Here is a 27,714-nt window from a genome sequence, read left to right as displayed (position 1 = left end):
ACTTCTCAAAAGCAAAGTCTTTCCGAAAATGGGAAAAAAAAATACAATGTCATATCTTGAAAATCTTCCCCCCAAAAATGGCTAACATGCCTCAATTGACTGAGAAAGTCTATAAATTCAATAAACAATCTTTTATGTCCTTCATTAATTTAAAAAAAATGACCTTCTAAGTGATGACACACAGGAAAGTCTTAAACATTTTTGGCTTCCTGTTTTAGTATTATGGGACTCACCGATGAACCAAACCAGCCCTTGCTGTAGAGCAATGGTTATATTCCCTTAAATAAACTTTCCTTCATGTCTGAGCCATTTGATGGAACACGCCAGTATATAAAAATGCCACAATATTTTTTTTCTGTTTTCCACCAATAAGCACTGTGAAACAATATTTTTCTTATCATTTTTCAAGAACATCAGAGAGTTTTGCATTTAATCTTCTATGTAACATATATATTTAGCCTTTGTGAAATTATATAGAGACAATAGTAAATTCAAAGTTGTTGTTCATGCATTCAAAACAGAAATGCTAGTTTGAAGAGCTGATTTTTACTTTTGTTAACCTTATCTAAGTAAGGAAAAAATAGTCTATATTAATTATAATATGATTTTTTAAATATTTTAATTGTTTCTCTTTGTAATAATAAATGAGAAATCAGTAGAGAAGCAAGCATATAGCCACTATGTAAATTCTGGTTCAAAGCTGTTTATTTTGATTTCTTAAAATTAAAAGGATAGATGCTGGCTGATATGAAAACACCTGTTTTAGTTTTTATTAGACAGTACACAAAAATATTACTAGAAAATAACCTCTTCCCACTAACAATGCAAAAAAGTCATTTTATAAGGTATTTTCAGGAAATATGTAAAAATCATAAAGTGATCACATTTAATTTGATATTCCTTTAGGGCTAGAAACTGAGTGTGAGTTTATTATATTACATTGATCATGGGAAAGGAGCTTTGTATAAGAGTGGAAGTGAGAAAGGTAAGCTGACTTGTTGAATGAAGTATGGAGATTACTGGAAGGAACTGTAGTTGATTTATACATGGCCTTTCTTAACTCACATTGTTTTTTCTTTGAGGCAATCAAGAAGAAATTAAAGGAAGTGGGACAAAGACAAAGTCTGTATGAATTATAGACTAGGGATTGAGTTATTCTTTCTCTGATTCAGTGTAATTTGATAAAACAAAGACAGGAGGAATGCTGAGAGTTAATGCCTCCCAATTTGGCTTCTCTGATCCTCAGTTTGTTTACATAAGATATTGGTATTGATGATGCTATTCGAATAGATTTCCTCAAATCTCTTTAGCTTTTTCATAGTGATCCCAAACAAGAAAGTAATATAAAGCTAATAGAGTAATGTAAAGTCACTGTGACAGTCACTATAAAAATGTCCAATAATTCCCAGATACTTCCCTTTTGATACTGTCTCATTGTCAAAGGGTTTCAGGAAAAATAAAAACAAGAACAGCAAAGAAAAACAACTTTCTTTCTCTCCCCACATCTAAAACCTCTGTAACTGTTGAATCAACTGAAAGAGCTCAAAAGTTATAACAAAATATTATGTTAAAATTTTCATTTTGAAATGTATATAAATATGTTTTAATGGGGGATATATATATTAAGACCTACATTTAAGACTAGGCTGTTCTGGAATAAGAAAGATTAAATGTGCCTTAAAATTATGCAAATCTCGAAAGTGAACATTTTCTCCTTTGTAATTTCTACACTGTTTCATTTTTATCTGGCAGTGCAGCACTTGACTTCATTTATATAAGAGAAATACATATTCATATCTAATGCAGCAATTTATCCTTTGTAAAAACTAACTGAATAATTTCCATATTAAAGAACTGTCATTTGAATCCAGGTCCACTACTAAAACAAAAAAAGAAATATAATGTTTCATTAAGAGCACTGGACCTGGATTCTAACTGTGACTCTACCTAAATTATTCAACTTCTTTAGACCTCACTATTTTCATCTAAAATATGGGATAATGATACTTTAAAGATACTTTATGAAGAGTCAATTAAATATTCCACACAGCATGTGTGGCAGTACACATTAAAAAATAGAATTAATTAAAGAATAGAACCAAAGTCATTTTTGTTTCATACCCTGGCTGTGTATAAGCAGAGAAACTTAGGAACTTTCTATAATTTTATTCTTATGGTGCTTAAGCCAAATTATAGCAATACATTAACCAAAGACATTTTAAAAATCTCTTTAAGCATTTATCTCTGCCTTTATAAACTTTTGCTAGGAAAGGAAACTATTTAACAATGCTTGCATTATTAAAATTATTAACTATATTCTTGTATTTTATTAAGATAGTATAATTACTTTCATCTCTTACTGGTTATCGAAGTCTTCTAAGAAGACTTGAACTAGTTTACTATGAAAGAAACAGTATTTAATAGTGTATCTAAATTATTTTTACAATATGAGCCGACTGATGATGTATTTATTTATCCCAAAAAGAAGTCACTCAATGATTATATGTTTATTACATTGAGATATTGGATTTGACCAAGTTAGAAATGAAAACACACAACAAGGACAGAAAAAATTTGTACCAGTAATAAAGAAAACACATATAACAAAGATTTTCCTCAGTTTTCTTTATTACAACAATGGAGACACAGAGGTACAGAAAATAAAATGACATTTAATATACTATGAAACACATGCATAGGATTACACATAGTGCTGGATATTATGTTGGGGGTTTCAAATAAGAGATGATATTGAAGACAATACATTTACAACGTACATTTTTTTTTCAAGAAAATAAGCTATGATGAAAACAAATGCAATTAAAGTGATCAGAAATAGTCACTTTAAAACACAAGTGTTATACATAAAATCAGTGTAAGATGTGAGATAAAAATATTCTTAAAGAAGCTCATGAATCATGGATGTTACTTAAAACAGTAATTTTTAATTGCTTGAATTTAAAAAATTAACTAGGAGACTTATTTCATAGTTCCCATTTAGTACAGGTATAGCATAAAAATAAATATGATATAATTAATAAAAAGATGCTATCTCTTAACATTATGTAGTGCTTGCAAATATGTAACTTTATATTTGATTAGTTAAATGGAATGATAAAGAATAACTTAATTTAACTCAACACACACAAATTAAGAAAATTTACAATATACCTAAAAATACAATTAGTTCACACTTAAAATGAATTTTGATTATACTTGAGTGAATCTATCTTTTAAAATTAGGTAAAATAATAGTCTATGAATTATAGTCTATCAACAAAGCAGTAAGGACATCAGCTGCAGTTCAGATCAGTGAAGCTATAATAATAGAACTCTTGAACATATGAGTTTTCCTTGGCTGTTTCAATTTTTTCAGTTTGGGCTTCGAAATTAATGAATAGCTATAGGAGAAGAGTGGACTACTATCAAAAAATCTTTATCTGATTCATTTTAGATAAGAAGATATTAAAACCAAAGGCATTTGGAAAACGAAGCATTGATATTACACTCACATCTCTGTCTTATTTCAGAACAATTAAATTAGATTTAAGATTACCGAATTTTTTACCTTAGATAAAAATTGAGATGCTGCTTAATATACTATAATAAACATTATGTATTTCATCAAGTTTTTAGATACAATAAATTAAAAAGAGATAATACTAAAGCTTTATATTTAAAAGTTAAAAAATATTAACTCTAAATGTTAACTCTACCAATATAGATGGCAATACCGAAGAAATCAGGTTAATTAGATGTTTTTTTTTTCTTTAGTTAGATCCTAAAATTTACTGTGGTAATATCTTCTGAATTCTATGATAAACTATCAAGAATTAATAGTGACTAAATAATTCTCTTTATTTTTTATGACATCATCAGCTGATTTGGAAATGGAATTTTTACTAATTTCAATTCATACTGAAATAATTTCAAGGGCGATTTGTCAAATATTTGCATCTCTAGTCATTTGAATTATGCAAATTTGAGCTACCCATTCAATGCGTTAGTCTTTCTGAAGGTTTTAAGACATATATCCAAACCACAAATGCTAAGACTTTAATATTTACCACTGATTAATGGAAAAGGAATAGAAAAAATACATCCTATTTATTTATGGCTAGAAATCCAGAGGGAGGGAAGGAAGGCTGGAGGGTGGGCGAGAGAGAGAGGAGAGCAAGAGAGACAAAGAGGAGGAAAAAAGAGGAATAGAGGAAAGAGACAGGGAGAGAGAGGGACTATTAGAAATTATGAATTGGAAGGAAAGAATGGAGGGAGGGAGGGAAGAAGAGAGAAAATGATGGAATGAATGGGAAGAAAAGAATGAAGGAAGGAATTAAGCCATAATAAGAGAAAACCTACTTAATTTGTACCTATTCAAAGGTTGTTTGAAGGGTATTACATTATACCTCACAGATTTGAGCCATAATAATAAGATGCATAAAATGGCACATTTAGATATAACTTTATGATCTGATATCTGTATTCATTAAGCAAAATTATAATACATAAGGGTTAAAGAAAATTAAAAATAACATTTAATTAGGTAGTATTGTAACACACTAAAGCTCCCAGTGCTGCCAATATCATAACCAAAAACAAACAGGTGGAAATTTTCAGATGATTTTACATAACTAGAGAGGTTTCTTAACTACTTCAAACTGCAAATACTATTATAGGTAACATGAGCTAACTCTTCTTGAAAACTCGCCCCAAACATAGTTAATGGTTGTATTGGTAATATAAATATCTACCTTAAATCACTAAAATCATTTGTAATTTTAAAATTTATTTTTCTATTCCCAGTGTAGGTATACCATATTATAAATAAGACGCTTTTCAGATACATAATAGAGCTAATCCTGACCCAAAAATGATTAATTACCTCTTGCAACTCTGTTTTGTTGAATATAACTGCCTAATCACAAATCCAATTGTATAAAGTTGAAACTACAGTAGAATTTTCCGTATTTCAGTTTTAATTTAAATATGGTAAGTGGCCATTCTTATATGGAAAATATTTGAGTTAAATTATAATGGCTTCCAAATTGATCCAAATTGTAGAACCTATGAACTACTGTGCATACTTGTATTTATAACTCTTAATTAAAAAAATCTTCTGTATATTTAAATAGTAAAAACTATTTGCAATTAAATTATTTGCACATGTATTCATTTTATATGTCCAACTGAAATTACATATACACTATTAATCCAATGTCTAGAATATATTTATTTACTTATATAATTTTTAAAAATACTTAAGAAACTTTAGGTGAAGGAAATAATGGAAATAAATTAAAAAAAATAAAGCCATAAGACATTTTAATCTTGTCCATGTCTACCAGGAATGAATGCATATATGTTCTTTTGTGTAATGTTTTTGGAAATAGTATGAGTGTAGCTTTTATAAAGTATAGCTATTCCCAATGACTAATATGAGGAGAGAGGATGAAAAATGTTAATTGACCTATGAATCTCCCATGTAAGAAGTTTCATAGAAAAGAATTTACTGCTACTTGCTAGGCATACTCTGCTGGCACATCTGGCACGTGGTATTGGTGAGCTTTATAGTGATCTGATGAATAATTACAGAATTTGGTTTGGGGTAGAGAAACCAGTAGCACTGAATAATTAAAGGAGAAAAGAAGACAGACCAAGCAAGAGCTGGGAGGAGAAAAAAGGGAGATATCTATGTTTATACAAGAAATTAACCCTGATGCTCCACATGCCAAAGCCGCAATCATCCATAAGTAAATCAGCCTAACCTAATAACTCATATAATATGCCCGTTAACAAAATTTTGGAATGATTAAACATTTGGAGATATGATATACATGTCAATAGACATAGACACATTAAATGTAATGATTAACATAAAACTCACCTTAACACACAAGTTCCTATTTTATACATTTCAGACACAGCATTTTATTTAAAAATCTATTGGATGAAAAAAATCATTAGGTAATATGAGGGAGAGACATAAAATAAGCTGAATTTTTATGTTTTGCTTACCAATAATCACATTCACTTAGACTTATAGGCAGATACTAATTAGACTAAAAAGCACTGTCAGATTACATGGTTGCATATAATAAGACTAAAACTCAGATTATAAAAAAAGATAACTTAGCAACACTTAACATTATTATTATTTTTTTAAATCTGAGATGGTAATTTATAATCCCTAAGGTTTCGTTTATTGAAATGCTATAGCTATACTGTTCAGAGTTTTGTGCTTTCCTATTTCTTGTGGAAATAAACCAAAGCACAGAGCCTGTATTTTAAGATATCTGAGGATCTATTTTCAAGAATTTATGCATTTCTCAGAACTGTAAAATAACGTCTTCTAAGCATAAACATTTGGTCAAATGAAAGGTTGCTCATTAAAATTTCAGGATTAAAAACCTGATGTGTACTTAAAGTTTATAAAGATTCAGATGCAATGAAACGCCGGGGCACCTGCACCCCGATGTTTCTAGCAGCCATGTCCGTGATAGCCAAACTGTGGAAGGAGCCTCGGTGCCCATCGAAAGATGAATGGATAAAGAAGATGTGGTTTATGTATACAATGGAATATTACTCAGCCATTAGAAACAACAAATACCCACCATTTGCTTCAACGTGGATGGAACTGGAGGGTATTATGCTGAGTGAGTAAGTCAATCGGAGAAGGACAAACAGTGTATGTTCTCACTCATTTGGGGAATATGAATAATAGTGAAGGGGAATATAAGGGAAGGGAGAAGAAATGTGTGGGAGATATCAGAAAGGGACACAGAACATAAAGACTCCTAACTCTGGGAAACGAACTAGGGGTGGTGGAAGGGGAGGAGGGCGGGGGGTGGGGGTGAATGGGTGACGGGCACGGAGGGGGACACTTGACGGGATGAGCACTGGGTGTTATTCTGTATGTTGGTAAATTGAACACCAATAAAAATTAATTTATAAAAAAAAAACAAACAAACAAACAAACAAAAAAAAACTAAATGAAGGGTTCCTGGGTGGTTCAGAGGTTGAGCATCTGCCTTTGGCTTAAGTCATGATCCCAGGGTCCTGGATTGGAGTCCTTCATCTGGCTCCTTGCAGGAGCCTGCTTTTCCCTCTGCCTTTGTCTTTGTCTCTCTCTTTCTGTCTCTCATGAATAAATAAATAAAATCTTTTTAAAAAACTAAATGCTGAATTTATTAAATGTAAGTACTTCTGTAAGAATAAAAGTTTAATTTTAGATTATTTTATCAACTGTCAAAATATTATTTTAGGTATCATGTAAACCTGATTTCGAATCTTCTTCATATCACTGTTGGTAACCTTAAGTCATAGAATATTAAATTAAAAAAATCAACTATGTTATCTTATAGGAGACCTATTCCATGTTCTTAAAAAATATTTTGCTATCATATACTATGTCAAAATAATTTCTACATGACTTTCTTGAAGAAGCATTTATCTTATTGGAGAGATCCAGTCAGGTTATAGTGAACAGAAAAATTGTTCCTGGAAGAGTCATTGAAACTTTTTTCCCAACACTTTCTACATATTAGTAACCAATAAGTCTACATATCTTTTATAAGCACAGATATCCTTGAATATTATATGCACTTATAATTAGTTCTTTAATAAAAAAAAAGTTGGCTAAGGTGATTTCAAAAATAGAACATTCCCCATAAGCAGGTTAGATTTTCATACTAAAGTCTAGAAGTTCCTTTGTCTCAGCAGAAGAGAAGGGAAGGAGGCAGAAGTATGTTTAATCTGTGGATGAGTTACTTCTAAAGGTCCATTGCTAGGTCAGAAGAAAGAAAGACAGCAGTGCACTGCAGAGTTTAGAAAAGATAAAGAAGATAGACTACTAAAGAGAAGTCTAGCCTTAGATCTTACATAATAGGATCCTATAGCTAGTTTTTTGAAAGAGTAAGAGAATACCTTCATGCAACAAAGTAAATAGTTTTTGATGAATGATTCTCAAAGCCTAGAATCCAACAATATGATTTACCATATAAGTATGGTCACTTTTGCGCACGTATGTAAATCTGATTGCTTTCTAATTATCCAGAAAGAGTAGTAAGATCATTCACTAGGGTGTGGTTGGGAGTGAAAAGCAGAAAACACTTCTTATTTTATAATGCATGAAAATGTGAAAACTGAAATCATTACTCATGATACTCAAATCCAGCTTCCTTTGAAAAATGGAACTCAATTTCATCTTCTTGCAAGTAGTAGCTAAATTATTTACTTCTGTCTCTGGTCCTTGCAAATATATTGACTCTTACATGTCCAGAAAGATGTGAAAAATAAGTATGCATATATGTTATTACAACATCAATTTTTGATGCCAGCTCACAGCACAATCCATAACCAGTGAACAGGGTGCAACTTTTTAAACACATTCAAAATTAATTTATTATTTACTTTGGGATATTTGCAGAGATATATTTTCACTTAATGAAAAGTCTGGATATTTTAAATTGGTGTTCAAATTTAAAAGAGGAAACACTTTCACTTTTATTCCTATGACATTTTAGGTCAATAAAAGGAAAATAGGCAGCACAGTAGGGATACACATCTAATATAATAAAAGTTACCAGGTTTATGTTCTATATAAATGGTAAACACCATGAAATTTTATAAATGTCCATGAAGTTAGAAACTTACATTTGAAAGAGTAACAATGAAACCAATATAAAAGATCCACAATTCTACATAATAAAATTACTATTTATACAGTGTATGGTTATGGATATTGAACTATATTTGCAAAATAATCAAATGAAAGAAGATTAGATGCAGCAAATGCTTATGTTTCAAGTAAAAGTGACATGATATTTAACAAGGTCAACCTTAGAAATTAAAGGAAACTTTGGAACGAAGCAAGTTATGCAGTGAACTGTATCCTGGAAGAAACATTCCTGATTCTCTTTCTTTCAGTGATTTTCTGACAAATTATCTACTTTAAAGATTGACAATTTGCAGAAAGGAAAATAGGCTAATTGTTCATGGGTGAAAATACATGCATAATTAGTTGGACCATAGAAAATCTTTTATCATAATTCCCGATTAGTCTTGTAAACTTGCAAGGCATAAAAGGAAATATATAACAACAACATTAAAACATCCAAGACAAACTTATGGCTATAATGAAAGAAAACCCAGCAGCATTCAGCTGCCATGACTGGCTTCCATTTTCGCCTTTATTCGCTTCACAGCATTTATCTGCATGACGGAAATTGTTTTTGAAAATAGAGTAAGAATAAAATAATTAAGGAAGAAAAGAGTAGGGTTACAAACATGAAAGTAAAGAAAAGGAAAAAAGTGACAGTAGGAAAGAAAAAAAAAAGAGAATAATTAATGCAAGATTTACACAAAGCCGTTACACATTACCTACAAAAAATTACTTTGATACAAGACAAAGAATGGCTAAAATCTGTATAGAACATTTCTAAATAGCTGTCACATATTAAAAACATATCTGAGCCATATTAGTTACTCTTATTTCACATAAACCAGACAATAGTTGTCTTTGATTATTTAATATAAGCATCTTAATTATTCTCTAGTGAAGATGTAACTTATGAGCCAGGGGGCAGGCAGCTGTCATATAACTGGGCTACTGGTAAATTCACATTGCTACTATTAATTTGAGCTCGTCACATTCTGCAGTGTTTACTGATAGTACTTTTTGCTACCATTTTATCTTAGAAAAAATATTTAATAAGAGTATGTTTTTAACAGTGAATAAAACTACCAAGAAATAGCAGTGAGAATTACATTTCACACAATGAAAATTTGCCATAAGAATAGAAGAGCAAGGAGCACTGGCCCAACAGACCAAAGGCAAACTCTAGACACATGTGATTGTACCTCTTTAAAAATAATCTCTTTAAAAATTAAAAAAAAATCATGAAAATATAGGTTTACTTTTTCATTACGTGCTTCAAAGAAATATTGCTTTGGGTGTAGTATTAACACTTAGCTTTGAGATTTTCAGATAGTAAAATGAAGTTCTCCCCAATTAACTAAACTTCAGGTTCACCATTGTTTTAAAATTTCTCTTATTTATATTCCAAACAGATCATAAATTAAACTTTAAGAAGACATTTTAGTATTGGCCATGCCTTTGAATGAGTTGGTTTGTTTATGTTGAATTATACTAGGTTTCTTGGAACTAGACTGAGCATCATCAAAATAATTTTCCTCTACAGTTTATTAGAGGTATAATCAAAAAAACCATGAAAACACAAAAAGAAAAGACCTAAAATTTGTAGCAATATATTTAGTGATGGTGATTATATAATTTCTTTGTTATCTTCTTAAATTTGAGGAACTCTCAGAGATGTATTACATGCTTGAGTTCAGATGGTAGAATTATTTCATCATCATATCTTAACAATGTATGAATGGAATTCTTTCTTCCCAAATTATATTGATAGTGCTAAAATTAGACATGTGTTCAATTCATAGTAACAAAAGCAGAAAAAGGGAACAATATTAAAAGAAAAAAGTTCCCTCTTTTTGGTTAAAAGAAACAGAATTAAGCATGTCACAAACCAAAAGAAATGGTGGGAAATGTTTTTCAAATAAATTGAAATAAATAAAATCATCAAGGATTTTTTATTTTATGTATTTATTTTTTAAGGATTTTTTAAAACATTAGATTATATTCATTCTACCAAGTTAGGAGTATTTTTAATCAGAGAGATTATAGAATGAATCCATAAATGTCATTTTATCAGACTCTCCTCCTATAGATTTGTAATCATTTTATAAGAACGAGTCATAACATTTGAATATTCTCATTGGTCATAAATAAAAAGAGACAGCATTATGCTGTGTGAATATTCCAAAAAGAAACAAGATTGTGATTTTGCACCCTATTTCTATGTAAATCAAGAAACACATCTTTCAAAATAAACACGTTTAATAAGAGAAAATGAGAAAATACTATTCATCACAAAGTACTTTTTAAGTTAGGATAATGAACTATGGAGAAGTGTGATATCCACTAATATATATATGTAGAAAGGCCATTATTATCAATATAATATATATAAACAGAAGGTGAGCATAATGTTAAAAAATAGTTCTTCAGTCCAACAAGTATGTGTACTTTACATTTATCCTGTTGCTTACAAAAGTTAAATATATTGAATGCACATGAGCAATGACTTTTTAAATTCAAAAGTCCATAAACTTATTTAGACAGTGTGCAATGCATGCTACCAAAAACTAATTAAAACTAAATTAACTTGGAAAGTTTACATCTTCTAAAACTGGATAGAAAGACTTAAGGTCTGCTAGTTTATTATAGATAACATATTTCAGATATGAGTTTGAATTTATAATATTTACTTTAAAATGGTATAAGAAATCATACAGCTACAAGAGTAATTTTGGTGAAGGCACATGCAGATCATTTTCCTTATTTACCAATACATAATTTTAACTCTATCGGATTCTGTTGGCATAAAGACTCCCAAACTCACCATCTCTCTTCACAGCCTTTAAAATTGCCCAGAGAAACCTTCTGGAGCTAAACCGAACAATTCTTAAACTATAAAGGCACGTCTTTCATGTGGCTTTCCACAAGGCTTTTGCAGCCAGTGGATTCAGGATTCAAGTTGGTGGCTATAGTTAATTAGACATCATCTTGTGACATTTTTATAGATAAATTAATCTTTCCTTCTTCTTTCCCCTTTTTCAGGAAGCTGTTACTGCTTTGCATCAGCTGCACAGTTTAGAGAGGAGAAATTCTTTCTCCTACCTTCTCAGATAGCTTTTTCTGACTTCTCCTTGACTGCATGATCTGCTTCATCAGCTGTGAAACAGACTCCAGCTTTTTTCATCCTAAAAGTCCTTCCGACACTGTTTTTCTTTTTTTAATCTCTGCTCACCTTCATAGCGAAGCTTCTTAAAAGCATTAAATAAACATGGAGTCTAAACCTCCCTAACCTCACATAAAATCCTCATCCCACTCCTACCTAATTTCTCTCTCAGCCACTTCAGCAAAGTTGTTTGTACGAAGGACACTTCACATCTCTTTCGATTGAGTTCCACTGACCTCTCAGCAGCATCTAAAGTGGCAAATGTGATTTACAGCTTCTCTTTTTGAAAGATGACTCTCTCTTAACTTCCAAGATACTACAGTCGTCTGTTTTTACAGGACCTCTACGACATCTTATTCTCATGGGAGGGATGTGGTTTGCTCTTTCTTATATTATTTTAATTCCTTGGGGGCTCAGTTCTTCTCTACTCAGTAATCCCAAGAAGTACTCCTTGACATATATGTTGTGCCAGTCACCCTTCTAGGTACCAGGGAGATATCTTCGAGTATTTTAGACATTGACTCCTTTTCATAGAACTTAGGCACTATTCATTGTGTAATTGTTATCCTCACCCAGGCTTCAGATACCATTCACCTCTTTAGTATTAACATCATAATGTATGTTTCCAGTCTATGATAGTTTTCTTATCTTAGTGCACACACATAACTACTACTTGACATTTCAAACTTAGTGAATAACACACTGATCTTATGTTTGATCCTATTCTCCAAATCCTGCTCCTCAAATTCTTTATCCTGAGAGATGATGCCAACATTGTTCCAACCTCCAAGCAGGAGACTCAAAAGTCATCAATATTTACTGAATTCGATCTGTTACACATTTAAGGTTAACCTACATTATACTATGTCCAGAATTTATTCATGTTTTTTTTTCTACCGCTATCACTTTCTTTTAAGTGTTCTTGTTCATCCATCTCTTCCTTTTACCCATATGAGCAAGATTAATCTGTCGGTAATGCCTATCTACTCATATAATGTCCTTGCTTGAAATGATTTCTTATTGCGTTTAGGATCTCTCTTAAGATTGTTTTTTTAGTATATGTGCTGCTGAAGTGAGTACTCTCTTATGATTGTTTATGCAGTTTTCAGAAGACCTTGGATTACATCCCTCTCTATCTTTTATCTCTGTTCACACATCTCCAGGTTCTCTTTGGCCATGTTTTTTAAAGTTCTTAAAGCAGATCAACTTTTTTTCTCTTCCTTAAAGGCTTCTTCTATATATGACACCTTCCCTGGAAGGCTCATTTCCTGTAAATTTCTTTTGGGAAGGCACTTTCTACAAGAACCCCTCCCTACCCCCACTCTATCACCCCAAGTTAGGTGCAAATGCCAACCCCCCTCATGGCAGCATACAGCACCAGCACATCTCCTAGTTGTAATTATTTGGTGGTTATTCTAACTCTGGTTTTATGTCTATCTTCCCTAGGAGATTGTAAAATCTTTGAGGACAGAGGCCAGTTCTGTAATTTTCACAGGTCATTCCTCTCTACTCATCTCTGTCCTTGTCACAAAGCAAGATCCCAATAAATATCTGGAACAAATGAATGAATCTTAACATTGCAGATCCAGAAGAACTAACTCAGAGATAAGAAAAAGCATATCAAGAGTAATTAAGTAACAAAAGCAAAGCTGAAACTATAAACCATAATTTTTCCATTTTTCTTCCAGGTACTTCCCACAAATTGATTTTGAAATTGAAACAAAATATGTTTTTATAGTAAATGTATCATAATATATCTTACGTAATTATATGTATGTATATATGTATGCATATATGTATATACATATATTCTTATTTATTTATCCTTTTTCCATACTTATTTTTGTTTTTTATTAACAATTTTTTAAAAAATAGCAGGGACTCTGAAAGTATAACATAAAGTAACCTGCCTAAAATCTATTTTTTTACAGTTTCTGTCTTACCTATAAAATGTCATTAAAAATGTCATTAAAAATGTCATTAAATTTTGTCTTCTAACTTCATACAATATTAATTTTTATCTCAATAGAAATAATTATTTCCTCCAAACATATTAGCTAAATTAAAGATTTAGGAAATAGAGTACACTGTTGCTATCATCCTTTGAAGATTTTAATTCAGATTTAGAATCATATTTATATCATGCTGCAGATATTTGTATAGAGGATAATTACTACAAATATAAAACATTGTAATTGTAGAAGTAGTTACCAATGTTTCAAAGTCACCAAGGCAATGAACCTGACAGTGTATTCAACCATTATTCTTGGTTAGGTGTATCATCTTATAACGGTACTGGATTCGTCATATGACTAAAGTAGCTCTGATCTTGAACAGATCCCTTAACCCCCAAATTTATATCTGTAAAGTGAGTATAACTTTTCCTTGTTCAATTCAGATTCAGAGATATATGAATTAAATAATGAGATAATAAATGCAAAAGTAGTTCATAAATTTTTAAAAATGATATTATATCAATATTAGTTCTAGATGCCCCCAACTTCCTAATTTTAAATGATAATTGGAAGCACTTAATTAATATTAATAATGCAAAGTCAAAATATCAATTACTTTTAAACCATATAACCAATAATAATTATTTTTTAATAGAAAGATTAACTATATAAAAATCCTTTCAATTTGAAAGAGAAGATATATAGATCACAAGCTCATAATAATGATATTAATATCAATTTGAAGTTACAAGAGGGTTAAACAGCATGACTGAACTGACAAACTTTATTTTTAACCCAGTTTCAAAAATGTTATGTAACAATACTGATACTTTCATATGACTTCAATAAGCCATGCTTACGAATATGCTGCTCTCATGTCTACATATATGCATATGAAGAGCATATGTATATTATATATATTCATACACATACATTTAAAATGCCCCAGTAAATATTACATATTATATTTAAAGGAATGATAGATGTTAAAATATGATCCATGTGACAATCACAGAGTCAAATATGACTATAAATCAGGAAAATTCTTGCATCTTTACCTCTACAAAATGTATCTGAAAAAAATGTTAACATCTCTCTGTGGACTTTGATTGTATCACAAGCATATAATGATGCAAGAATTGTTACTTAATAAAGGTAGAATCCACCAGTGTGCTGTGAATATGGATGTAGGGTGTCCTGCAACATTGTGAGCCTCCTTTAACTCTAATTAAATTTTTTTTTCTAAGGCTACTTCTGTGGCCCTTTCTGCCTCACTGGGTGTTTGAGTCTATCTTTCCAAAATCAACTTGCTTGACTAGTCATGGATGGGCTTATCAGAGGGTTTTACAGAGGTAATCAAGTTATTATTATTTTTAAAGATTCTATTTATTTATTTATTTATTTATTTATTTATTTATTTATTTATTTATTTATCTTTGACCACATTTTTCCAAAAGTGAAGGACCAGCCTCCATTGTTTGGTAGAAAAGTTGTCTTCTTTGCAAAAATTGTTTGGTCTCATCAGAAATCTTTCATGTTGACTTTTGACACTTCACTCTTATCTTCCACCCCCTCCCCATTCATCCTCTCTCCATCACTTCACCAAAATTGTCAGCGTGTATTTACAAGTTAAGTGATACTCCATGACAAGAATGACTTGAAAAATCTTGAGTAAGACATGTCACAATAATTATGATTAGAACTTGGAATTTACACTTTCTTCTATAAAATTATGTTTTCAATATTAAGAAAAAATCCAGAAGAGTTATAAAAAAAGATGATATCATATTTATTGCCAGCCTAAGAAAGCATATAGTTTTGCTTACCTTTAATAATGTTCGGTTTTGGTGGCATGCTGAACTCATAGACTGTTGGTTCTGAATATCCCAATCTATTGGCAGCTGTAATTTGAACTTCATACCCCATTGTCCACTGTAGATGCTCCAAAATAATGTGGTCTTTATTTCCCTGGACTTTTTTCTCTAGCCACTGATCTTCTTTATCTTTCTGTAGAGGCAATACAAATATATTTTGTAAATACCCATATACTAAAGCTGTAATTTAAAAAAAAATAATTTATCTTCAGATAGAAAAAGTGGTTTATTAATAGTGAAAAAAGATATTTATCATCTACAGAAAGTTGATAAAGTTGCTTTATCAACGAAGTCATTTCTAAGAATTTTCTATATGTATTATTTTTAAAATTTTAGCCAATGATTTCCTAATTAATTCCTGATAATTCAGTGGTTGATGATTCACCCTCATTAATATCTTTATTTTTACTTCACAGGTATAATTTTACTGTTTGGCCATTTTTCAATTATTAATAGTCATGTGTACAGAAAAAATAAAACATGATTTACAGAAAAAGTCTAGTATATCCATTAAAATAATTGCCAGAAAAAAAAAATAATTGCCAGAGACTACTGTTTAAGGTTTGAGGTGGTGTGGGGGGAGATACAATGTCTTGCAAATAGAGGCTGGATATTTTTTATAGATTTAAATTTTTATTACTCTGATGTTTTAGAGTCATAATAAAACAATATGTAAGAAAAATTATTACCTGTTAAAATGTTATTAGCATAAGAAAATAAAATATGTTATGCTGTCCTTGGACACCTACACTTAAATCCTGATTCTAAAATAAAGGCTTTAGAACATATTTTATAATTATCCTCTATTTCAAAAATATACTATGATTACAATTAACACAGAAAAATAAATCTATACAATTTAGTGACAAACTATCCTAAACAATGTGAACATTTGGCTGTGCCATGTTAACCATTTAAACACTGGTAAGTTCCTTAACCTCAATGCCTTGTTTATCTCTATTATAGAAATGATAGTAACAGTTGCATCTGTCAGCTTTCATGAGGGAACAATGAGGAAAACCAAGTACTTTGGGTCGTCCAGGGCCTTAGGAATCATAAACACTTAACAAATGACAGCCATTACTAAGGAGAACTTATTTCCATAATAACTGTATGAAAATAAAATAATATTTTTTCTGGAATGATGTATTTAATAAATTATCACTGCAACTGCAAAACTCAATTTCCCAGAGATATAATTATAAGTAAATTAGAGCCTGGCGATAGATAGATAGATAGATAGATAGATAGATAGATAGATTTAGGTAGGTAGACAGATAAAGGGCAGACAGATGAATCCTTTTTAACTTCAGAGCTCAGCCCAGTATTACTTTATGTTGAGCCAATATTTTACAATGTTTCTTTGGCTATAAAGCATAACAATGTTTTCAGCATTTATGGTGAAAATTGAGGGTTTATTCTCTGAAATGAAATTATGGGAGTTAAATGCATGATTGCATTAAATTGATGGTACTACAAACATGAAGTGCCCATTAAAAGGAGACAAGAAGACGTTATTAATTTGATGCCATACTATTACTCTATCTTCCTACTTAATTATTTTTGGTTATATAGAACTTTTATTACAAAAGCATCAGGCTATTTTGATAATTCATCTAAAACTAAAGATATTAGCACCCCTAATGAAGCCACGAGTTCTGGAAAAGCACTTAAAGTTAGCCATATAAACAAGAGACATTTCCTTTGCTTTTTGAAGCTTATAAATGGATTAAGTTAATAAATTGTTGTCCATTACTATTGAGGAATACTGAAGAGACCAGTGGAAAAACGAATAATTTGGACCAGAATGCTTGTAACTTGCCTACATCACTACATGACTCGTAAGTCTAAGAAAGGAGGTTAGGCATGCTTTTGAAATGCTTGGGACAGCTGTACCAAACAGCCATGATTTTCCCACCACCTTCATTCCTTATCAATCCATCCATCAACTATTCATTCTGCCTTTACTGGGTAGAGGGCCTATTCTAGAACTATGAACACAATAGTGAACAACACATGTAGAATATGCTCATCTTGGAGTTCACATCAAGTGAGAAGAAAGACACGAGCTCTTTGAAAAACCAAGAATGCTCTGGGAGCATGAAACAGGGAAACTTAATATTAAATCCCAGGGCTAGGAATGTTTCTTCTAGGGAGGTGACATCATCCTCATTGGAAATAATAAACTCCAGGGCCATTTTTCATATGTCCTAACTTAATAAAAAAGTGTGATTCTTTCTCAGCGGTTTAGACCCAAACATAAGCACAATGATGAAAATCTCAGAAAGGTGCATGAACACTGGGAGATAGTAAGAAACACACTATAGACTTATTGTTTTCAGTAAATGTAAAAATGCTATAGATATTGAACAAAAAGAACCCTTAAAAATATGTATTCAAAAATGACATTAGAGGACATATTATATGCATATGTGTATACATATGTGAAGGTATAGATTTTATTGGTTTTATTATTTGCAGAGCACTGTGTGTGTATAGACATATATGTTGTGTCTATATATGTGTGTATGTGTGGCACATATATAAACACATACATAGACACAATAAAATCTATGTAACATAAATATCTGATATGTTCTATACTGTGTATACACATACACATCTATAGGAAGGAATGGGTGAGAAATAGGAGAGTTGAAAGGTTAGATAAAGACAAGAGGTACATAGAGCAGGAAAGAGTTGCTCTTGTGGCCTTCTTTTTATCCTAATAATTCCATAAGTTCTAAGTAACTATGAAGTGCTTGGTGAGAATGAATATCTTGATGAAAATCCAGAGTTGAGTTTTGCTTTGGATCTGAATAGAGATGTGGGTAAAAGAGCCAGAAAATGAGCCAACAGCTGAGGTCTGGATTATCTCAGGATAAAATTTATTCTTCATAGTGATGGAGACACTTCATGTCCTTCACATAATCCTCCAAAAATAGTATTTCTGGGAACTGAGCATTTGAAGTGATACTTCCTGACATGCATAAGACATGTAGATAGTCTCTTCTGAAATACCTATCATTTAACTCTTAATTGCTGAAGCTCTTAGTATGATAAATTAAAAACCCCTCCATCATTTTAGGTAGCTGGACTGATGGCATAAGGAACCAAAGGGAGTTCTAAGATCTCCCCCCATTTAAGTCAATTTCATTTTCCCTTCAATATTAGACAAGGAGGCTTTTTTAATCCCTAAATTGCTGTTCATGGGGAATAGGGAAAAAAAATTAAAGTGGGTGTTACCAAATACTCCCCTAGGTATCAAAATCTCAATTATGCATCTGTAGAGTGCCTAATTTACAGAATTTAAATGCCTAGGGAATGATTTAAGATAATCTAGTTGCAAAATGTTCCCCTAGGTAACTTAATGAGATGATTTGCTGAATAGGGCTATTATTAATAAGCCAATTAAATGTTGAAGGGCAGCTACTAAAAGAAAAATGGCCATTTTGCTTTGATATAGCTTCTCTTAAGCAATCCTTTTTCTCAGAAAATAGACAGCAGGGCCAAATGACAATTAAGATTTCTCCTTAATAGTTATTTTGAAATCATAATATCAGCATATGGGGAAATATTTGCTATCATCTGTCTAGGGAGGAAAGCTGAGAGGAGATGAAGGGTGTGTTGGTTTTATTTGCAGAGGACTTGCTGACTGCATTTATTTATAAGAAGTAATTCACTAATCCTTTTGCAAGTGTCAGAGAATATATGGTCAATATCATCTTAAATGAAAGTAGGATCAACAGAGGACAGGAGAGGCAATGTGCTTGTACTAATTAGATGAATTTTAAGGTTCTTGTGAATCTCATGTGTTATGCTTTGTTTTTCTTTGTTTTTAAGATTTTATTTATTCATGAGACACAGAGAGAGAGAGAGAGAGAGAGAGAGAGAGAGAGAGAGAGTGCTTGCATGCACATGAGAGAGAGAGAGAGAGACAGAGAGACAGAGAGACAGAGAGACAGAGAGAGACAGAGAAGGGTCCCTATGGGGAGCCTGATGTGGTACTCAATCTCAGGACTCCGGGATCATGACTTGAATGGAAGGCAGATGCTCAACCGCTGAGCCACCCAGACATTCCTCCCATGTGTTAAACTTTAAGATTTTGTGTTTCCACGAAAGGCAGTTTCTGCTTCCTGGATTACCTGGTAGCATGATTCAGCTACTCACTATTTGTATGATCTTTTGTAAGAATCATCCCAGAATTCTCTACAGCTCCATTTATTACTCTGATTATAGGAGAGATAATTTAGCAATTACATACAGAAACATACAGAAACACACCATGCATGCATGCACACACACACAAATACACACAAACACAGACACAATTGTGATTGGAAAAGGTATAAGATTTGGAGGATTTTAGTAAAGTTTCAAATTCTACTTTCTTTCTAACTGAATCAGCACAGTTGATGCAAATTCTAATTTCTTTTTTTCTATTGTCACAACTGATTCAAATTGCCTTTATTCCATTTCCTGAAGCTTGATAAAATGTTGTAAACTGGATCCTACTTAACCTACTCCTAGTCTCCATCACTCACATATCTCTTTAGGGAAAACTAAAATATAATTTTTCCTATTAATCGCTTTGTTTTCTCGAAACCCATAAAAATTCACCCAATGCAAGTGTTTTTTCCTCTTGCATTATTTCTTATATTTGTTAATCTAATTATATAATTACTTACAATTATTCAACACAGACTGATTCATTCATTGATTCTTTGATAGCTTTATTCATTCAGACAACAAAGTCTTTTTGAAGATATCAATACGAGAATGAATAAAACTTATCCTCTTCACTAGGTGCAAAGGAAAATTATCAAAAAGCTTAGGATTGTTTAATGGCCATAGTTATTACTTGAAAATGCTTCAAAATTATACTGATGGCTTTAAATAAATTTCAGTATACCCACCTAAATATAAGAAAATCAGAAAATAGGTTATTATCATTAATAATTAATTAGAAAATAAGTTATCTCAACAAGAACTCAATTTTATGTAGGTATCATTTTAATATCCTTTTAAAAATTTTCTTTTCCTACGGCAATTGAGATACACCTTCCAGAGACTCCAAGTAGCTTAAGAAGGTCAATTAAGACTCAGAAACGTATGCTAGAGCACTGTTGCTAGTCCCTAAAGTACCTTCTTCACAATTGATTTTAAGCAACTAATTTTTTTAGTCCTTCTCAGCTCAGGAAACTTATTTAATGTGCCAACACTAAGTGATAGTTATGATCCCACAGCTATCATCAAATCTGGGAGAAAACAGTGAAAAACTCATGGAAGCATGTAAAAAGCTATTTATTAAATTATATGCACTTATATTGACTCTACAACACAAAGTAGATGTAAAATATTCTGTTCATAAAATAATTTCTTTCATTTTTCCATATACATTTTGAAATTAATAAGCTTGTCTATTCTCCAAATACATGGTTTAATCCTACTGACTTACTGTTACAGACATTAATTTTCACAAAGAATCCATAGAGACATCTAATTATTTTACTACTCTAGTTCTGATCTCATAAATTCTGTCTTCTTAATGTGTAACTGAATGAAGTCATGTGCTCTATCTACTATAAGATAACATGGAATAGTATGTTGCTCCTGGTCTATATTGAGTTACACATTCTCTATATTAGGATATGATTTGTCTTATCCTCATTCTGGTGAAATGCAGGTTTCATACTTAGATTCAATGTCTGCTAGCAGTCAACAGTCACATTAGGAATATATTAGCTTAGTTTTGTTGTTCCTAGATGTGTTCCTATGTGTTCCTAAATATACAGTCCCATGCACATGGAGAAATTGAAAGATAGGGTCAAAGAGGCAATCAAGATTAAAATCCTTATGATGTTTACTTTCTGAATTCCTCTACTTCCTTCCATGGAGGTCATACAATTAAAAAATACATTGCATATAGCTAAATAATTTTTCAAGTTTTTCAGTTGTAGTTTACTCCACTGTGGAATTCATCCAGTTTGAGAAACTAATAGATGAAGGGGCTTGGAATCATACAAAGAGAAGAGATGATTAAAAACGTTTTTGAAATAGTTACTATTTCTATACAAGTGCAAATATCAAGGCAAATGCTGCCATGAATATCTAGCTACCAAATCTTAAAATGCAAATTTTTAAATGTGAAGAAGTAATCAATTGAGAAAGAATATGTGGAGAAAGTTATTCCTTCCCAAGATCTGCTACTGTTTGACCACATTAATAGAACTTACATTGAATCATAGAATTTCCCAATTAGACCTGCAGAGCATGATGTTTGTAGGATGAAGGAGGCAGAGAAGGAAGGAAAAGAAAAATAAACAGAAATATGGACATAATGTTGATGTGTTTAAGTAGAAGACATACCATAAATGATATGGTAAAGATAAAGTGGGTCAGAATGGCTGTATTTTGGATGTACAGAGCTGGTCATTTGAAGTGAGATGGGAGAGTGGTCGAGGGGTCGATACAATCTCTGTAAGCGGATTTCAATTCAACACTTACTGCTGCAAAACTAATGTTTAGATTATAAAGTTTTGGGGATCCCTGGGTGGCACAGCGGTTTGGCGCCTGCCTTTGGTCCAGGGAGCGATCCTGGAGATCTGGGATCGAATCCCACATCGGGCTCCCAGTGCATGGGGCCTGCTTCTCCCTCTGCCTGTGTCTCTGCCTCTCTCTCTCTCTCTCTCTCTCTCTCTCTGTGTGTGACTATCATAAATAAATAAAAATTAAAAAAAATAAAATAGAGAAGAGAAGGGAAAGAGAAGGGAAAAAGAATGAAAGTTACAATTATGTAAAAAATATTTACATCATCTTTATGGAAATTTGAATTATTCCATGTTTTTGAATCTATTATACTTAACACTTTAACTTACTTGCATCCATATATGTTTCACACAAAACTTTGCATAAGACATTAATTTTAATCCATGTTAAAGAAATAAAAATTAATTTGGCAGCATTTTAAATGACTTGCATTATTAATTAAATTAATAAATACTAGAAATAGATAATAAAATAAAATAAATTATTATAATATTTATAATTTCCCCTTGAATATCTAAAATGCCATTTTCCCCCCATTTTGTGAATATAATTGGTTCTAAACAGATGCAGTGCTACTCTAGGGGACATTTTTGGGTTCAATAATGATCAAGGACACAACTGGTAATATAGTGAGTGAGGGCAGGGATACTAAACATTCTGTAATAGGGGGTAGATTTCTGGAGGGCTCACTATTATATTTAAAATGCCAATAGTGAGTCCTTTCAGATACACAGGATTCATGCATAACTGATAACTTGTTATGGACTGAATTGTGTCCCTCCCCCATTCATATATTAAATCCCTAAATTCCAATGTGACTTTATTAGGATATATGTCTGTAAGGAGGTTATTTGGATGGAACACTTATGACTGATATTTTTATAAGAAGATGAAGAGCGGTCAGGGATGTATGTATACAAACAAAAGGTCATGACAGGAAGAAGGCAAAAAGGGAGGCCTCAGAAGAAACCAAATCTGCTGGCACCTCGATCTTGGAATTCTAACCTCCAGAACTGTGAGACAGCAGATTTCTGTTGCTTATGACAACTATGGTATTTTGTTATGGTAGCGCTAGTGGACTAAGACAGTTGTTGTGACAATAAAGATAATTATTTTAACAATTTGTGGCAGACCCCAGACCCTATTATTTAGTTGACCTAACTCCCAACTAACCATTTTTTATTTAGTGACAGTCTTGAGAACTATTTGTCTAATGGGACATAATTTTAATTTTGCTCAGTGGAGTTTTTGGAAAATTTGTACTGTATTGCTAGAAAATAAAGACAAAAATAGCCTATTATTCTTTTGTGCTTTTTACCTTCTCTACATTTGGAATGTGGATGTGAATCCACTGTCTTAAAACACAAGATAATCTACATGAAGATAAAAGCCAACATGCTAAAGATGAAAGACATGAAGAAAAATATTACGGGTGCCTGATTTTATAAGATGAAAAAGTCATACATTCCTAAAATATAATGCTGCATTAATAAAAGCCACTAGTATATGAAGAAAAGATACAATAGGAAATAATAAATACTTGCTATCATCAGTTGAAATAAATGATTCTGGTTGAATTCAACATAGCACTGGTATTAATTCCAGTATCAAACTCTTTAGAAAGGATAAGTCAAACATCACTTTTAATTTTAGGTACAAATTACATTCATAGCAAATTTTTAGATGTATTTTTATAACTCCTCATTGTAGCTCAGTTTAAAAATGGGATTTTATTGGAGTTGCCTATGAATTCCTATCATCCACCTGTATTTTGTGCCAAAAATTCTGTCCAATGGTAGGCCACAATCTGCATTGAGGTCTGTTCTCCCCGTTTAATTCATGATTCTGTTCAGGCCTATGACCCTTAGGACTCTTTCCCTTCCAGAGAGTTTCCAGATGGTCAAATAAGAATGGCCATGAAACCTGGCTTGAGTAGCATGAAACCATCAAATTCATAGAAAGACTGGTGAGCCATTCAGAGCCATTTTGGGGTAGAGGCATGAAACCTTCATAGACAATTAGCCACAAAATACCCACAGCTGCTCATCATTCCCAGCATGAAACCTGCAACAAAAAGGGTCCCGGAAGGGGATATTTATTTTAAATTTAAAAGACTGATGTCTAAAATTAATAATTTTAAGTATGCTATTCAATATCAAACTTCTAAATAAAACTCTTTTTTTTACTAAACTTTAAAACTTAGATGTTTGAATTAAAAAATACTACAACTTACAAAATTATGAATTTGTGGGAAACAGCTGAAAATCATTTATAGACTATTAAGGAGCAATTACTTGGTATAATTTGCTAAAATATATATTTGCTAAAATATAATAAACTTAGAAAGTATTATGAGGTGTCCAGCAAATGTAAACTTAAAATTGACACTGTATGACACAGATAATCATAAATGTTAATAAATAAACATTATAAAATTTAATTTAAAATTGCATTTCACTTTTAACATATTCCACAGTAGACACAAATATTCGATGGCACTTATTACAAAGTTAAGAGAAGTCACTTTTAGTGGCTCTTGACATAATTTTCAGCCAAAGGCAAAATCCACTGGGTCACTTTCTTCATCACTCTACAAGCAGATGTCCTTCACCCCTACATGTATAAGTTCCAAAGGAGTTCTTAGCTGTCCAAAATTCCATATTAGCTAGTGCTAATTAAACTTAAAAGAAACTAATCCTTCTTCCACAAGTTCAATGTGGCCATTCTTTGTTAAATGTGGATGAGAATAATTTTTTAATGAAATTATTAATATCACATACCTAATAAAGTTAAGGTACTAATAATTTAATAATTCATAAAAATAAAAATAAAACATTTTTGATACAATAACTAAATTGAGAAGAGGGGCTTAGCTTGAAGCTACTAACATCAAGCAGAATGGAAGGTGAAATGTCCTGTTAAACTTGTCAGAAAAACAAGGAAATGTTACTTCATTTCTGAAATGTGAAGTTTAGAAAGCACAAGTTGAATACATGGCATGATTTGCATGATTAATGCTTAGATTTTTCACACGGATGCGAAAGACAAGTATTTCACAATTTATAATGATTTTTCACACAGACTCAAAAGACAAGTATTTCACAATTTATAATGATGAATTTCAGCAATGGACAATTAGCAGTTGAATTTCTATGAGAACTGTTGATCATTACTATTTAATATACATCGACACCTAATATGCCTATGAATTTAATGCAAATTAAATGCAATTTGGAAACACTGTACAAAGATTATAATAAAAAGGTACTTACACTTCTATACTTCACAATGTATTCCAAAATAGGGGCTCCTCCATCATCCTGCTTGGTGATACTGAGTTTAAAGCTCTTCCCACTGCTTGGCTGCCCATGTATGGATGGAGGACTTGGTTCACCTTAATAAGCAAAACAACATTCTTGATGTTTACACACACCTCAGATACCTGGAGAAACTGCATTCTAATAAAGAGAACAATGTCATGTAATAAAAAAACATGATGTGATCCTGAATTTACCCTTTGGTGTGATAAAATCTCTGGTCCTTTCTCCCCATTCAAGAAACAGCAACATTCATAAATCTAGATAAATCTAAAAGTGTCATGACAAAATTGTGAAACCTGAGAATCAAAATATTATTCAAATTGATATGCAAATGTTCTGGGAATAGTACTGCATTATACAAATGTAATTTTTTCTTGTGTTATTAATAGTGTGCAATCATGTTTAACAATGTAATTTTGGTTTACATTGTGTACATGCGTATTAATACAAACATATTAAGTTATCAAACTATATAGAATACATACTTACCAAGAAAGATAATGGCTTAGCAATTACATATTGCTTTAATGAGTATTTTCTTAAGATTTATCTATTTATTTTTAGGGAGAGAGAGAGGAAAAAAGAGAGAGGGGAAGAGAGAACATGTGAGAAGGAGTAGGAGCAGAGGGAGATGGAAAGACAAAATCTCGAGCAGAATCCATGCTGAGCATGAAACCTGATATGGGGCTCGATCTCTTTACTCTGAGATCATGACCTGAGCTGAAACCACGAGTTGGACGCTTAACCAACTGAGCCATCCAGGCACTCCATACTGAGTATTTTTTAACTAGATGTAGATTTGAATTACAGAAATTTTGTTGTATCCAATTGATAGACATGTGTTCCAATATATGTTTTTTTTTTCCTTTTGACATCATGAACATACTTGCCTTTGATGTTTTTCTTCCCATGGAGGTGGTCTTATAACAAAGATGCTTATATGTTTAACCTGAACAGGGATCTAGTGGACTGTAAGAGTTTTCTATGTGAAAGATACCATCACTGCTTAGCAACTTGGAATGGGAACTATTTGCTGTGTGTCACTTATGTGATGTCCTTTGGCATGTGCTGGCATTCTCTACCTTTAATTCTTCCAATTCATATAGAGAGGAATATAGCAATACTAAGGAACTTTCTGAGGACATGCTTTAGTTTGCAAGGTTCCAGAAACTGGTACTATGGGTCTACTCAGAGGAATGTCAAGACAAAGTAAGCAGAATAGAGTTGAAGAGGATTTTATGTCTCCAAACTTGGGGGAATCTGTTTTTTTTTTTTTTCTCAGCAGGTTATCTTTTCTTAATATGGTGTTTATAAACCTATGAAGTGAGAAGTTTATTTGAGAAAAGGCATATCATTAAAGAAATATGCCAGTAGGATATGTTGATGTGCAAATAAAAAATAAAGCAGCTTAGCATACTAGAGCCATATAGAAACAAAGTAAATAGAGGTATTTTGGAGTGATTTTGCTAAAATTAATTAGTGTTCAGATATTATGATATAATCCGTATTCAATGTAACATATTTTCAATAAGTGAATTAAAATGTCTGTAAAAACTGGTACAATAATTTCTTTAAAAGACTTAAGAGATTATGGAAAATTTAAGTATTGTAAATGAATTTTATATTCAGTTTAGTATAATTTATAAATTAAATTTTAGAATGTATGCTGTATAGCATGAATTCATTTAATAATACTGTAATCATATTATTTTGACAATAGCATTTTGAGACAATAATTATACAGTAGGAACTGTATTTTCAGTCACAAATGTTTTAATATATATATTTAAAATATTTATGTCTACATTTAACCTTTACAATATTCTAAAATTGTGATTCCATTACAGTTGTTATTTCTTTGAGAAGAAAACAAAGTTCCAAACAAATGTTAGTGCTATCAAAAAGGAGTTGATCAAAATAAGGTTTCCATTAGCAGTTTAATGGAATGTTTATGCAAGAGTAATAATATAAATAGTAATAGAGAAGTAATAATGGATAGTTATGTCATATTAAGTACTTGGCATATACCACCTTATTTAAACTTCCAAAAAGTCTTGAGAAGCAGCTACTGGGCATCTGGGTGGCTCAGTCAGTTAAGCATCTGAATCTCAGTTTTGGCTCAGGTCATGATCTCAGGGTGGTGGGATGGAGCCTGTCATGGACTCCATGCTCAGCATAGAGTTTGCTTTCCTACTTC

At 31.7% G+C, this 27,714-nt stretch overlaps 1 protein-coding gene across 2 annotated transcripts in view; it reads right to left on the bottom strand.

The window, feature by feature from the left end:
- The window catches only part of NCAM2 (neural cell adhesion molecule 2), a 520,048-nt gene that overhangs the window by 28,388 nt on the left and 463,946 nt on the right, over nt 1-27,714 (bottom strand). Inside the window, exons 14-16 of one of the 2 annotated variants that reach the window (XM_055313809.1) lie at nt 25,470-25,591; nt 15,601-15,781; nt 7,382-9,210 (exon numbers count right to left, since the gene is read on the bottom strand). In XM_055313809.1, the coding sequence (XP_055169784.1) occupies nt 9,104-9,210; nt 15,601-15,781; nt 25,470-25,591 (410 nt within the window). In that variant the 3' untranslated portion in view covers nt 7,382-9,103. Of the gene's footprint in view, nt 1-7,381; nt 9,211-15,600; nt 15,782-25,469; nt 25,592-27,714 lie in introns of those variants that run through there. The other variant, XM_055313808.1, reaches the window with a different exon arrangement.

The sequence above is a fragment of the Nyctereutes procyonoides genome, unplaced genomic scaffold (assembly GCF_905146905.1).
Source record: "Nyctereutes procyonoides isolate TBG_1078 unplaced genomic scaffold, NYPRO_anot_genome, whole genome shotgun sequence".
NCBI classification, from domain to species: domain Eukaryota; kingdom Metazoa; phylum Chordata; class Mammalia; order Carnivora; family Canidae; genus Nyctereutes; species Nyctereutes procyonoides.
Note: the sequence above shows the minus strand (reverse complement) of the source record. Positions and strands in the feature narration are given on the sequence as shown.